The sequence below is a fragment of the Aphis gossypii genome, unplaced genomic scaffold, assembly GCF_020184175.1.
Source record: "Aphis gossypii isolate Hap1 unplaced genomic scaffold, ASM2018417v2 Contig01120, whole genome shotgun sequence".
In the NCBI taxonomy this organism is placed as follows: domain Eukaryota; kingdom Metazoa; phylum Arthropoda; class Insecta; order Hemiptera; family Aphididae; genus Aphis; species Aphis gossypii.
Window position 1 is genome coordinate 7,413 of NW_026083473.1, and position 12,191 is coordinate 19,603.

A 12,191-nucleotide genomic window follows, 5' to 3' on the forward strand; every position below is an offset into this window, starting at 1 on the left:
ATAACAAGTAATAATTTTATTTATTTTAATTGAAACTATAAAAAATTGATCATTTATAATTGTAGTGTAAATCTAATATCATTTTTTGAACATTATATTAATACTCAATAAAAAAAAAGTAAAATCTTATATTTAAATTTGTGTAAACGTCCCTAGTTCAGTTTGAATTAGCTTATATCAATTAAATATTCAATACTAACAGTTGTAACAATAACAAATTGATCATTTATAATTGTAGTGTAAATGAAATATAACATTATCAACATTAATATAATACTCAATGTTATTAAAAAAAATCTTAAAATTAATATGGTTAAAAATCTCCCTAGTTAATTTATTTATTTTAGAGCTTATATCAAATTAAATTTTCATGTTTAACAGTTGAAATGATAACAAATTTATCATTTATAATTGTAGTGTAATTGAAATATAACATTATTAACATTACTATAATATTCAATGTAATTAAAGTTATATCTTATTATTTTTATGGGTGTAAATGTCCCTAGTTCAGATTGAGTTAGTTTTTATCAAATTCGATATTCAATGCTAACAGTTGTTACTATAACAAATTGTTCATTTATAATTGTAGTGTACATCTAATATATTATTTTGAACAGTAATAAAATATTTAATGTAAAAAAAAGTAAAATCCTATCATAAATATGGATGTAAACATCCCTAGTTCAGTTTGAATTAGCTTACATCAAATTACATTTTCATGTTTACAGTTGAAATGATAACAAATTGATCATTTATAATTGTAGTGTAATTGAAATATAACATTGAAAACATTTCTATAATATTCAATGTAATTAAAGTAAAATCTTATTATTAATATGGGTGTAAATGTCCGTAGTTAAGTTTGAATTAGCTTATATAAAATTACATTTTCATGTTAAACAGTTGAAATGATAACAAATTGAAAATTTATAATTGTAGTGAAATTCTAATATCAGTTTTTGAACATTATTTTAGTATTTATTGTAAAAAAAAGTCAAATCTCAATATTTATTTGGGTGTAAACGTCCCTAGTTCAGTTTGAATTAGCTTTTTTCATATTAAATATTCAATTCTAACAGTTGTAACTATAACAAATTGATCATTCATCATTGTAGTGTAAATGAAATATAACATTATCAACATTAATTCAATATTCAATGTTATTTAAGTAAAATCTTATTATTTATATGGGTTTAAATGTTCATAGTTAAGTTTGATTTAGCTTATATCAAATTAAATATTCAATGCTAACAGTTGTAATAATAACAAATGATCATATATATATTGTAGTGTAATTCAAATTTCAGTTTTTGAACATAATATTAAATTTATTGTAAAAAAAAGTAAAATCTTAATTCATATTGTTGTAATCGCCTCTAGTTCAGATTGAATTAGCTTATATTCAATTAAATATTCAATTCTAACAGTTGGAGTATAAAAATTGATTATTTATAATGGTAGTGTAAATCTAATATCAATTTTTGAACATTATTTTAATATTTATTGTAAAAAAAAGTATAATTTGGTTGTTAATATTTATGTAAATATACCTACTTCTTTTTAATTTTGTTAATAAAAAGTAATATTTTCATTTTTTTAATTGAAGCTATAACAAATTGATCATTTATAATTGTAGTGTAAATGAAATATAACATTATCAACATTAATATAATATTCAATGTTATTAAAGTAAAATCTTATCATTAATATGGGTGTAAATCTCCCTAGTTAAGTTTGATTTAGCTTATATCAAATTACATTTTCATGTATAACAGTTGAAATGATAACAAATTTATCATTTATAATTGTAGTATAATTGAAATATAACATTATTAACATTACTATAATATTCAATGTAATTAAAGTTATTCTTATATTTTATGGGTGTAAATGTCACTAGTTCAGATGAATTAGTTTATCAAATTCGATATTCAATGCTAACAGTTGTACTATAACAAATTGTTATTTATAATTGTAGTGTACATCTAATATATATTTGAACAGTAATAAAATATTTAATGTAAAAAAAAGTAAAATCCTATCATAAATATGGATGTAAACATCCCTAGTTCAGTTTGAATTAGCTTACATCAAATTACATTCATGTTTACAGTTGAAATGATAACAAATTGATCATTTATAATTGTAGTGTAATTGAAATATAACATTGAAAACATTTCTATAATATCAATGTAATTAAAGTAAAATCTTATATTAATATGGTGTAAATGTCCGTAGTAAGTTTGAATTAGCTTATATAAAATACTTTCATGTTTAACAGTTGAAATGATAACAAATTGAAAATTTATAATTGTAGTGAAATTCTAATATCAGTTTTTGAACATTATTTTAATATTATTGTAAAAAAAAGTAAAATCTTAATATTTGGTTGTAAACGTCCCTAGTTCAGTTTGAATTAGCTTTTTCAATTAAATATTCAATTCTAAGTTGTACTATAACAAATTGATCATTTATAATTGTAGTGTAAATGAAATATAACATTATCAACATTAATTAATATTCAATGTTATAAGTAAAATCTTATTATTTATATGGGTTTAAATGTTCCTAGTTAAGTTTGATTTAGCTTATATCAAATTACATATTCAATGCTAACAGTTGTAATAATAACAAATTGATCATTTATAATTGTAGTGTAATTGAAATATCAGTTTTAACATAATATTAAAATTCATTGTAAAAAAAAGTAAAATCTTAATATTCTATAGGTGTAATGCCTCTAGTTCAGATTGAATAGCTTTATCAAATTAAATATTCAATTCTACAGTTGGAATTATAAAAAATTGATTATTTATAATTGTAGTGTAATCTAATATCAATTTTTGAACATATTTTAATATTTATTGTAAAAAAAATATAATTTGGTTGTTAATATTTATGTAAACATACCTACTTCTTTTTAATTTTTAATAAAAAGTAATATTTTCATTTTTTTAATTGAAGCTATAACAAATTGATCATTTATAATTGTAGTGTAAATGAAATATAACATGTAAACATTAATATAATATTCAATGTTATTAAAGTAAAATCTTATCATTAATATGGGTGTAAATCTCCCTAGTTAAGTTGATTTAGCTTATATCAAATTAATTTTCATGTATAACAGTTGAAATGATAAAAATTTATCATTTATAATTGTAGTATAATTGAAATATAACATTATTAACATTATATAATATTCAATGTAATTAAAGTTAAATCTTATTTTTTATGGGTGTAAATGTCCACTAGTTCAGATTGAATTAGTTTTATCAAATTCGAATCAATTTGCGAATAGTTGTTACTATACCAAATTGTTCATTTATAATTGTAGTGTAATCTAATATATTATTTTGAACAGTAATTAAAATATTTAATGTAAAAAAAAGTAAAATCTATTCTTAAATATGGATGTAAACATCCCTAGTTAAGTTTGAATTAGCTTATATAATTACATTTTCATGTTTAACAGTTGAAATGATAACAAATTGATCATTTACAATTTAAGTGTAATTGAAATATAACATTGTAAACATTTCAATAATATTCAATGTAATTAAAGTAAAACCTTATTATTTATATGGTTATATACGTCATAAGTTCAGTTTGAATTAGGTTTTATCAAATAACATTTTCATGTTTAACAGTTGAAATGATAAAAAATTGATCATTTATAATTTAAGTGTAATTGAAATATAACATTGTAAACATTTCTATAATATTCAATGTATTTAAAGTAAAATCTTATAACCTTTTATCAAATTAAATATTCAATTCTAACAGTTGTAACTATAACAAATTGATCATTTATAATTGTACTGTAATTGATATATAACACTATTAACATTACTATAATATTCAATGTAATTAAAGTAAAACTTTATTATTTATATGGTTGTATACGTCATAAGTTCAGTTTGAATTAGGTTTTATCAAATTACATTTTCATGTTTTACAGTTGGAATTATAAAAAATTGATTATTTATAATTGTAGTGTAAATCTAATATCAGATTTTGAACATTATTTTAATATTTATTGTAAAAATAAGTGAAATCTTAATATTTATGTGGTTGTAAACGTCTGTAGATCAGATTGAATTAGCTTTTTTCAAATTCGATATTCAATGCTAACAGTTGTAACTATAACAAATTGTTCATTTATAATTGTAGTGTACATCTAATATATTATTTTGAACAGTAATAAAATATTTAATGTAAAAAAAAGTAAAATCCTATCATAAATATGGATGTAAACATCCCTAGTTCAGTTTGAATTAGCTTATATCAAATTACATTTTCATGTTTAACAGTTGAAATGATAACAAATTGATCATTTATAATTGTAGTGTAATTGAAATATAACATTATCAACATTAATATAATATTCAATGTTAATTCAGTAAAATCTTATTGTTTATATATATGTAAATGTACCAACTTCACTTTAATTTTGTTAATAAAACCTTAGGTTTTCACTGATGAACTAAAATTTAGTATGTCCCACATATGTAAGAGGAAGACATTTCATGCAGTCGCTAAGGTCTCTATAAAATTTTAAGAACTAATAATACCAGTTACAATACCTTATATTTTGCATAGTATATAGAAATATATATACATACATACATAAAAACACATTCAACAAATCGGTTCTATGTGATAATATTAGTACTTTTAATTTTTATAATAATTTGTACTTAATTACACTTCAAATGGCAATTTTACATTAAATAATATAATTTAAAATTAAACTAATTGTATCTGGTAAACGAAGAACTTTTTGTTTTCTTGTTGCTTTACTTTTCTCTTTTTAAACTAACGTCCATTGTTTTCCTTGCATTACTCAACAATTATTCTTCCAATTTATTCTGGATTTGTGTTATTTGATTCATGATCACTTCAAAACTAAAAGTAACATTGAAAATGAATAAAATAATGCTTTTATATTAGAAAATATAAGAATTGTTTTCTGGTTATAGCCAAAAAGACAAAAATATAATGATAACCCACAACTCATTTAAAAATTATTAATGGGTTTAAAATAATTATTTTATTCAATATCAAAATAATTAAACTGTATAGAAATAAAATAATAAAAAATTGTATAACTTACCATTTTTTGTTAATATTAATTTTGTTGTGTTCAGTATTCAAAAATAATGTGACATTCATTTTTTGAGAATCATCCTGTTAAAAAATTAAATTTAATTAAAGTTCATTAACACTTTGTTTATTTAAAAATTACTTCAAAATGTGGGTGATGAAACTGTGCTTCCAGCACATGATCATCAGTCATTTCAGCAAAAGATTCACTTATCTCTCGTGGATAATTCAATTCGCTAAAATTGTACAAACCACAATGTACTGCTGGAATAGGGTATGCTCCAAATCGTGATGCTAAAAGTCTTACATTTGTTTTTGATACTACTTTGATTGTTCCATAATCAACATATAATAACTAAAACATAATGAAAATAACTATAAAATAATTGAATTTTATGATCTATGGTTTAAAGTTAGCTAAATGAGCTTCCTATATAAATATTAACTTGCAAACTAAAACAAATTGTTATCAACTTATAGATTAATATTAACTATAAACGTATAAAAATCTTAGTTACTTTCACATTTTCTTCATCAACAATATTTAAAACCATAGCCCTGTGCCACAGATTAGAATCTTCATAGCATGAGGCACATGGCAATTCTGGAAGAATAAGCCTTGGTATAACTTGGTATTTTTCTTCATTTTTTTCGTAGTACTCTCTATAACAATATATAAGTTACAAAGCTATAAATAAAAACAACATAACTACAAATCAATGAAATAATAAACCAACTGCAATGTGTCCATGAATTTATTCAGATTATTGACTTCTGCTTCTAATTGAATATAAAATGAACTTGGGTTGTACACTTCAGAAACTATGACTTTTGCTACCTTTTGATCGTTCAACTTAATTTTAGAATACCTAAATTTCCCATTGCAGATGTCCTTTCCAGTGTAATGCAATAAAAAATCATCAGCCTGTTCATAATACAAAACAATTTAGCAAAGCTTCAAATTATATTTTTATGATTACAACACGGATTAAATACATTTAAAATCAATTTATTGAAATTTATTTAAGTTAAAAATATTGATTAAAATGATTCAAACATCATTTAAAATAAAAATTGAATTATTATTTTCAATATTTTTCATAAATGTTATACAAAACATAAAAATTATTGGAAAATCAAAAGATTTACTTTTTTTATGAAAATATAACACAAAACATAATAATATGTAGGTACCTATTATCTAAAAGGTAAAAGCTGTTTTATTACATACCATTAATAATACAATGGAACTGTTATCTTGGTGGTTTATTACATCTACATTTTTATTTTTCAAACATTCTGCATAGGCAAAAGGATCTATTGTAAACAGCTGATTATTTTCTATTTCAACCATTTTTTGTCTAAAGATTCAAACATGTGTTTTTCAGAAGAATAGCCATACTTTAATGGTTCATAAGCTCGGCCATATTCTGCCTAAAAAATATATAAAACTAAAATATTTGTTGTAAATAAAAACTATTTAATTTAATATATTACACAGTATAAAGACATCAATTCATTGAATTTTACACCATTCCGATGCTTATTAAAGAAATGAGAAAGATTATACAATATAGTCTTCGGAATATTTTTATAATACAGTGATGGATCTGAAAACATGACAAAAAAATTGTTTATTAACATATTTATTTTAATTATATATTTTATACATCAGAGGTGGCTTGAACATAATTTTTAAACACGCAGTATTATATTACAATGAAAAAATTTTGACGCATCATTAGATAGTTAAGTTTGTTGGATAGTCAATTAAGATGAGATACAATTAAATTAACATTTTAAACTGTTACATAATATGTACATTGTATATCTTGTATATTATACTTAGATAATAATGATGAAAGTTAATTAATAGGATACAATAACTTTACTGGTTAGTTGGATTACACTAAAAAATAGCCATAAAAATAAATATCTACTATATTTATTATGTAACTATTATAATGATATTAAAAAAAAAAAATGTAATTGTAGAGTTTGACACTAAGTCTAATATCGATATAACACTGTCAAAATATTGTCCTTTGGATCATTGAAGCCCAGGAAATACATACAATTCAACATGATGCTGCCTATAATTTCAGACAAAATTTAAAATATTACTCATAAATACAAAACGAGACATGTCTGAAAGTATATGACTAGGGCACAGAGGACCTAGCAAATGCACACACATATATAAATATATATATTCATTTGGTAAGTCATAGAACATTGAAAGTAAAATACAAGTTTATTTCATACTTTTCTTAAGTTACACAAGAAATTTTACTTTTTTAAATTATGAATTTTTATGGTTTCTAGTGTAATTTTGCCAGTATAGAGTTTTAAATGTTATTTATAGGTATAATTTTTTTATAAATAATAAAGAAAATAAACAATACATTTCCAATTAAGTATACAAATAAGCGAATGAAATCATGTTTTGATTTTTAATATCAGGTATGATTATCGTTAGCTATAACCAACAACATTGAACGGCTAATATTATATTTTAATTACATAAAATATACACACTTCCCACACATTAACCATACTAACCTTCTAAAATATCTTCTAGTTCACTTCGTCTATCAGCTTCGAATAGAACACAATTATTCTCATCATCATCAGTTACTTTCACATAAAATATAGATGGTAATTTGTATGCCATATCTCTGATACTTCTGAATCCATATTTAAAAAAATCAATATGAATGTTATATTCATTCTGTAAAATAATTAACCAATAGATTATTCTTTGAATGTATTTATTAATCGTTAAATTTAATGAAATTAATTTCAAAGCAAAAATAAATATCTATTAATGATACAAAATATGTAGGTATCTATTTATATATATAAATTTTAACTAGCAAAGAAATGTATATGACATGTTTAAATAGAACCATTTTCTAATAAATAAAATACAAACAATTAAGTAACCATTAGCCATTTCCTCAAGTTTAATAATCAATGAAATATGTGCTATAAGAAACATCCAAAAAGACTTTCAATTACACAATAAAACCGGCCAACTTCATACAGTCCTAGTTGATGGATTTAGTATAGATGATCATTCCAATGAAACAACGAATAGAAATTTGATATGGATATTAATAATTATTAAATATTACCCATAACCTACATTTAATACAATATGTATTTAGTCCATCTTTGGAATGAGCAGTACACAGAAAAATGGTTCATGATTCTAACCTTGTTAAAAATCCCATTAATATATTATATTCTCACAATATAGGTACCATTAAATAGAGTACAATTCAAGAAATGGCTCAAGTAGACATGGCGTACGACAGAGACTATAAAAATAGAAACTATAAAGTCTTACCTAAACAATATTGAATCCTAAGAGAATATATTGTATACTTCTACAATAAAAAAATGAAAAACTACCAGAATATCTAAACATGACATGGACAAAACGTTTGCTTTTAAAGCAAAACTTTAATTAGGATTACCCTTAATCGCTTAATAAAAATAAGTTAGCATCTCACGAGGAGCTGTAGCAGATGTACTTTTCTTAAACAGCCTCGGCTCACTATGTCACAGAATACTGTGGTAAGGAAGCTCCCATAGCAAGTTGTGAGATGTCCAACTCAGGTACACCATGCATAATGCATATAATGTAGGGTATGCAAAATGAATGAATGAGAAAAAACCAGTATGCATTAGAACATAAAATGTGAATGGGCCCACTAAGAAAACAATATAATAGTGATATGGAATACATTTTCAAAGTAACCCTGGAGGCAATTATCTGGCTGGGCTCTTCAGATAATGATATTTAATGTAACATGATGTTTAAATCTTATAATATTTATTCACATCAGTAAAAATAATTTACTTTATCTTATATCTAATACTAAAGTAATTTTAACTATTACAAAATGTCTTTATATTTCTTATGAACAAATAATAACGAAAAATTACTTAATCATATTAATCAAATACTTACATAAAAAGCGTTTATAAAGTCGATACACAGTATACCATCTTTGTGTTTACTTAAAATTTGGCACATTTTAACTTTTATTGTATCCGATATCCTATTAGAGTAATACATTTCATAGGATTGTGTTGATTTTGCAGAACTGAAATAAAAAAAGAAAATCAGAATAATTAATAATAATATTTAGAGAAAGATAGGGTTATCTAATAAAACGGTTTTAATAAGCACATGTTATTTCCGAGTTATATCTATATGAATTTATAAATAACACATGGTACGTTATTTAACGTAAAAAAAATCTTGAATTCATAAAAACTAATATTTTTGAAAATAAATTATATTTTATTGAGTTTTTAATTATTGCAAAATAGCATTTTGGGATAAAAATTTTAATTTTTGCTATTTTTTATCAATATAATTTTTAATACCCTATCCACAAAAAAAAAAAAATAAATAAATAAATAAATAAATATAATAATCAAAATCATATCCACGAGCATTGGTAGCATACCTTGGAGTACTATTTTCATACCTAGGAGTGTTATATTCACGTGTAGTAGAAATGGTATAGTCATTTCTTTGATTATCAAGATTGTTAACACAAAATTTATAATTGGCAGATTTCGGCAAGTGATTATTTCTACTTCTTAAAGTAGAAATATTTTTTTTAGGACGCTGCTTTTTTGTTTTTTGATTTACGACAAGTTCTCTGAGATGTGAAGTTTTTTCATCAACAATAAGTGTTACGAATGAGTTCATGTTTGGGTTTTGCGGTATCTAAAATAAAATAATGTACACTATAGTTAATTCAACATCGAATAAAATATTCTATATACCATGGAGTAGTAAGATTAAAAGCTGTATTTAATGCATAATAATTTTTTATAGCAATCAGCGTCATTTTTCATGATTTACTACCCTTAGTAAACCAGATAATTAGATCTAAATACAACTATTTTGTGTAAATACAGAAATGCCCTCAAAGTTAAATAAACAAATTAACTATGATTATTTTTTGTACAAATTTATTGAATGCAGTTACCTAAAATAAGCTCTGACAATCATCTAAAAAAGTATTGCAATTTCTTAATAAAATATTTTTTTCAACTTACTCTAAGAACATCAGACATATTTTCTAGTAACTCATAAATAGTCTTGAATCCCAAATGCTCAAATGATAAATTACAACCTTCAAAATCAGAGTAGTCAGTTGATATTTGCGATATTGTCACTTTACCCGGAGAGCTTGTTAAAACACTCCGTATAACCATCTTCAAGTAATTTAAATCTGGTTGTTCCATGGTGCATATATTAAACACCTATACAAAACAATATAATTATAATCATTATTATATTTCTAATTTTTGTACTGCAGATAAAATGTATTTTAAAATTTGTAAGTTTAAGTTATTTTAAAATGTCATACATTTGTAACAATTATAAATAAAGGACAAATTAGATTAAACAAATGTCGAGTAATTTTGCTTTGTAAATTTAAAATTATTAATAAAATTGTGAATTAACTTTAATTGATAAATTTAAGATGCTAATAAAATATAAGTTTAATAACGTTAAAATATCAGTTGAAAAATGTTAACGGTATTATCATAACCTAACACGAGTGTACGAACGGTTAAACGTCAACGCTGACGGGCGTCAACAAATTCGCAATAACGTACTAACTTAAAACGCCAACACAGACGGTTGTCAAGACAAATGCAAAAACACGTACGAAGCCAACGCAGGACTTCAACACAACTAGACCTCGAAAAACAAAAAGAGTCGGCATAAAAAGATGGCGACACTAAAAAACGCTGTTACAACTAACCTAACCTCCACAACACGGCGTTGTCAACATTGACAGCAATATAACATCTAAAACGATTATTTGCGCTAACTTATTTTGTAAAACCGCGTGAAAGCGTAATTGCAATATAATACCCGTAAAATATTTAACAATCTCATAAATCATATTGTCTTATCGTTATTCAGTTCCAATTAATCTAATGACCATTTTAATGACCACACGCACACACACACACAACACACACACACACACACACACACACACACACACACAACACACACACACACACACACACACACACACACACACACACACACACACACACACACACACACACACACACACACACACAAACACAAACAATTTTGTATAAGCGTTTCTCTAGTCAGGAGTAAATAAGAATTACAATAAGCAAAAAAATATAATATAATTAAATGCAAATCATATTACCCTTAATGGGTGTGATAGTCTAATACTCACAATTGAATCCAAGCCTGGCCGCGGATAAGAGCTGTGTTGCGACAGTGAACATGTGAACAAATGAGTCGTCTGAATTTCTCTCAGGCCACAGCAGGCACAACGCATTAGTCATTGGCCACCGATGCGCGCGCAACAATACCAACGAGTGGGTGATGGTAAACACGGTAGTACATAACCTTACTTTTCACCATTACGGAGCTCAAAAATTACAACAATTTTAGTAATAAAAATAATTTATAGTAATTGTTTGTCACTTGTATCAAATAACATGAAATATAATTATAATTGTAGTGTAATTGATATATAATATTTTTAATATTACTATAATATTCAATGTAATTTAAGTAAAATCTTATATTTCTATGGGTGTAAATGTCCCTAGTTCAGTTTGAATTAGCTTTTTTCAAATTTAATATTCAATTCTAACAGTTGTAACTATAATAAATTGATCATTCTTCATTGTAGTGTAATTCTAATATAAATTTTTGACCATTATTATAAAATTTAATGTAAAAAAAGTATAATTTGGTTGTTAATATTTATGTAAATATACCTACTTCTTTTTAATGTTGTTAATAAAAAGTAATATTTTCATTTTTTTTAATTGAAACTATAACAAATTGATCATTTATAATTGTAGTGTAAATGAAATATAACATTGTAAACATTTCTATAATATTCAATGTAATTAAAGAAAAACCTTATTATTTATATGGTTGTATACGTCATAAGTTCAGTTTGAATTAGGTTTTATCAAATTACATTTTCATGTTTAACAGTTGAAATGATAACAAATTGATCATTTATAATTGTAGTGTAAAT

The 12,191-nt window shown here is 23.6% G+C and overlaps 1 protein-coding gene across 1 annotated transcript; it reads right to left on the reverse strand.

The window, feature by feature from the left end:
- Positions 1 to 4,590: 4,590 nt before the first annotated feature.
- On the reverse strand, positions 4,591 to 11,613 carry LOC126555807 (uncharacterized). The gene is given in 13 exon segments (XM_050210682.1): positions 4,591 to 4,911; positions 5,120 to 5,193; positions 5,252 to 5,464; positions 5,628 to 5,772; positions 5,847 to 6,034; positions 6,341 to 6,466; positions 6,469 to 6,543; positions 6,607 to 6,719; positions 7,672 to 7,840; positions 9,089 to 9,224; positions 9,594 to 9,859; positions 10,195 to 10,401; positions 11,370 to 11,613. Coding segments are annotated over 13 exon segments (1,872 nt in total). The 5' UTR covers positions 11,475 to 11,613; the 3' UTR covers positions 4,591 to 4,856.
- Between the last annotated feature and the right edge of the window lie 578 nt (positions 11,614 to 12,191).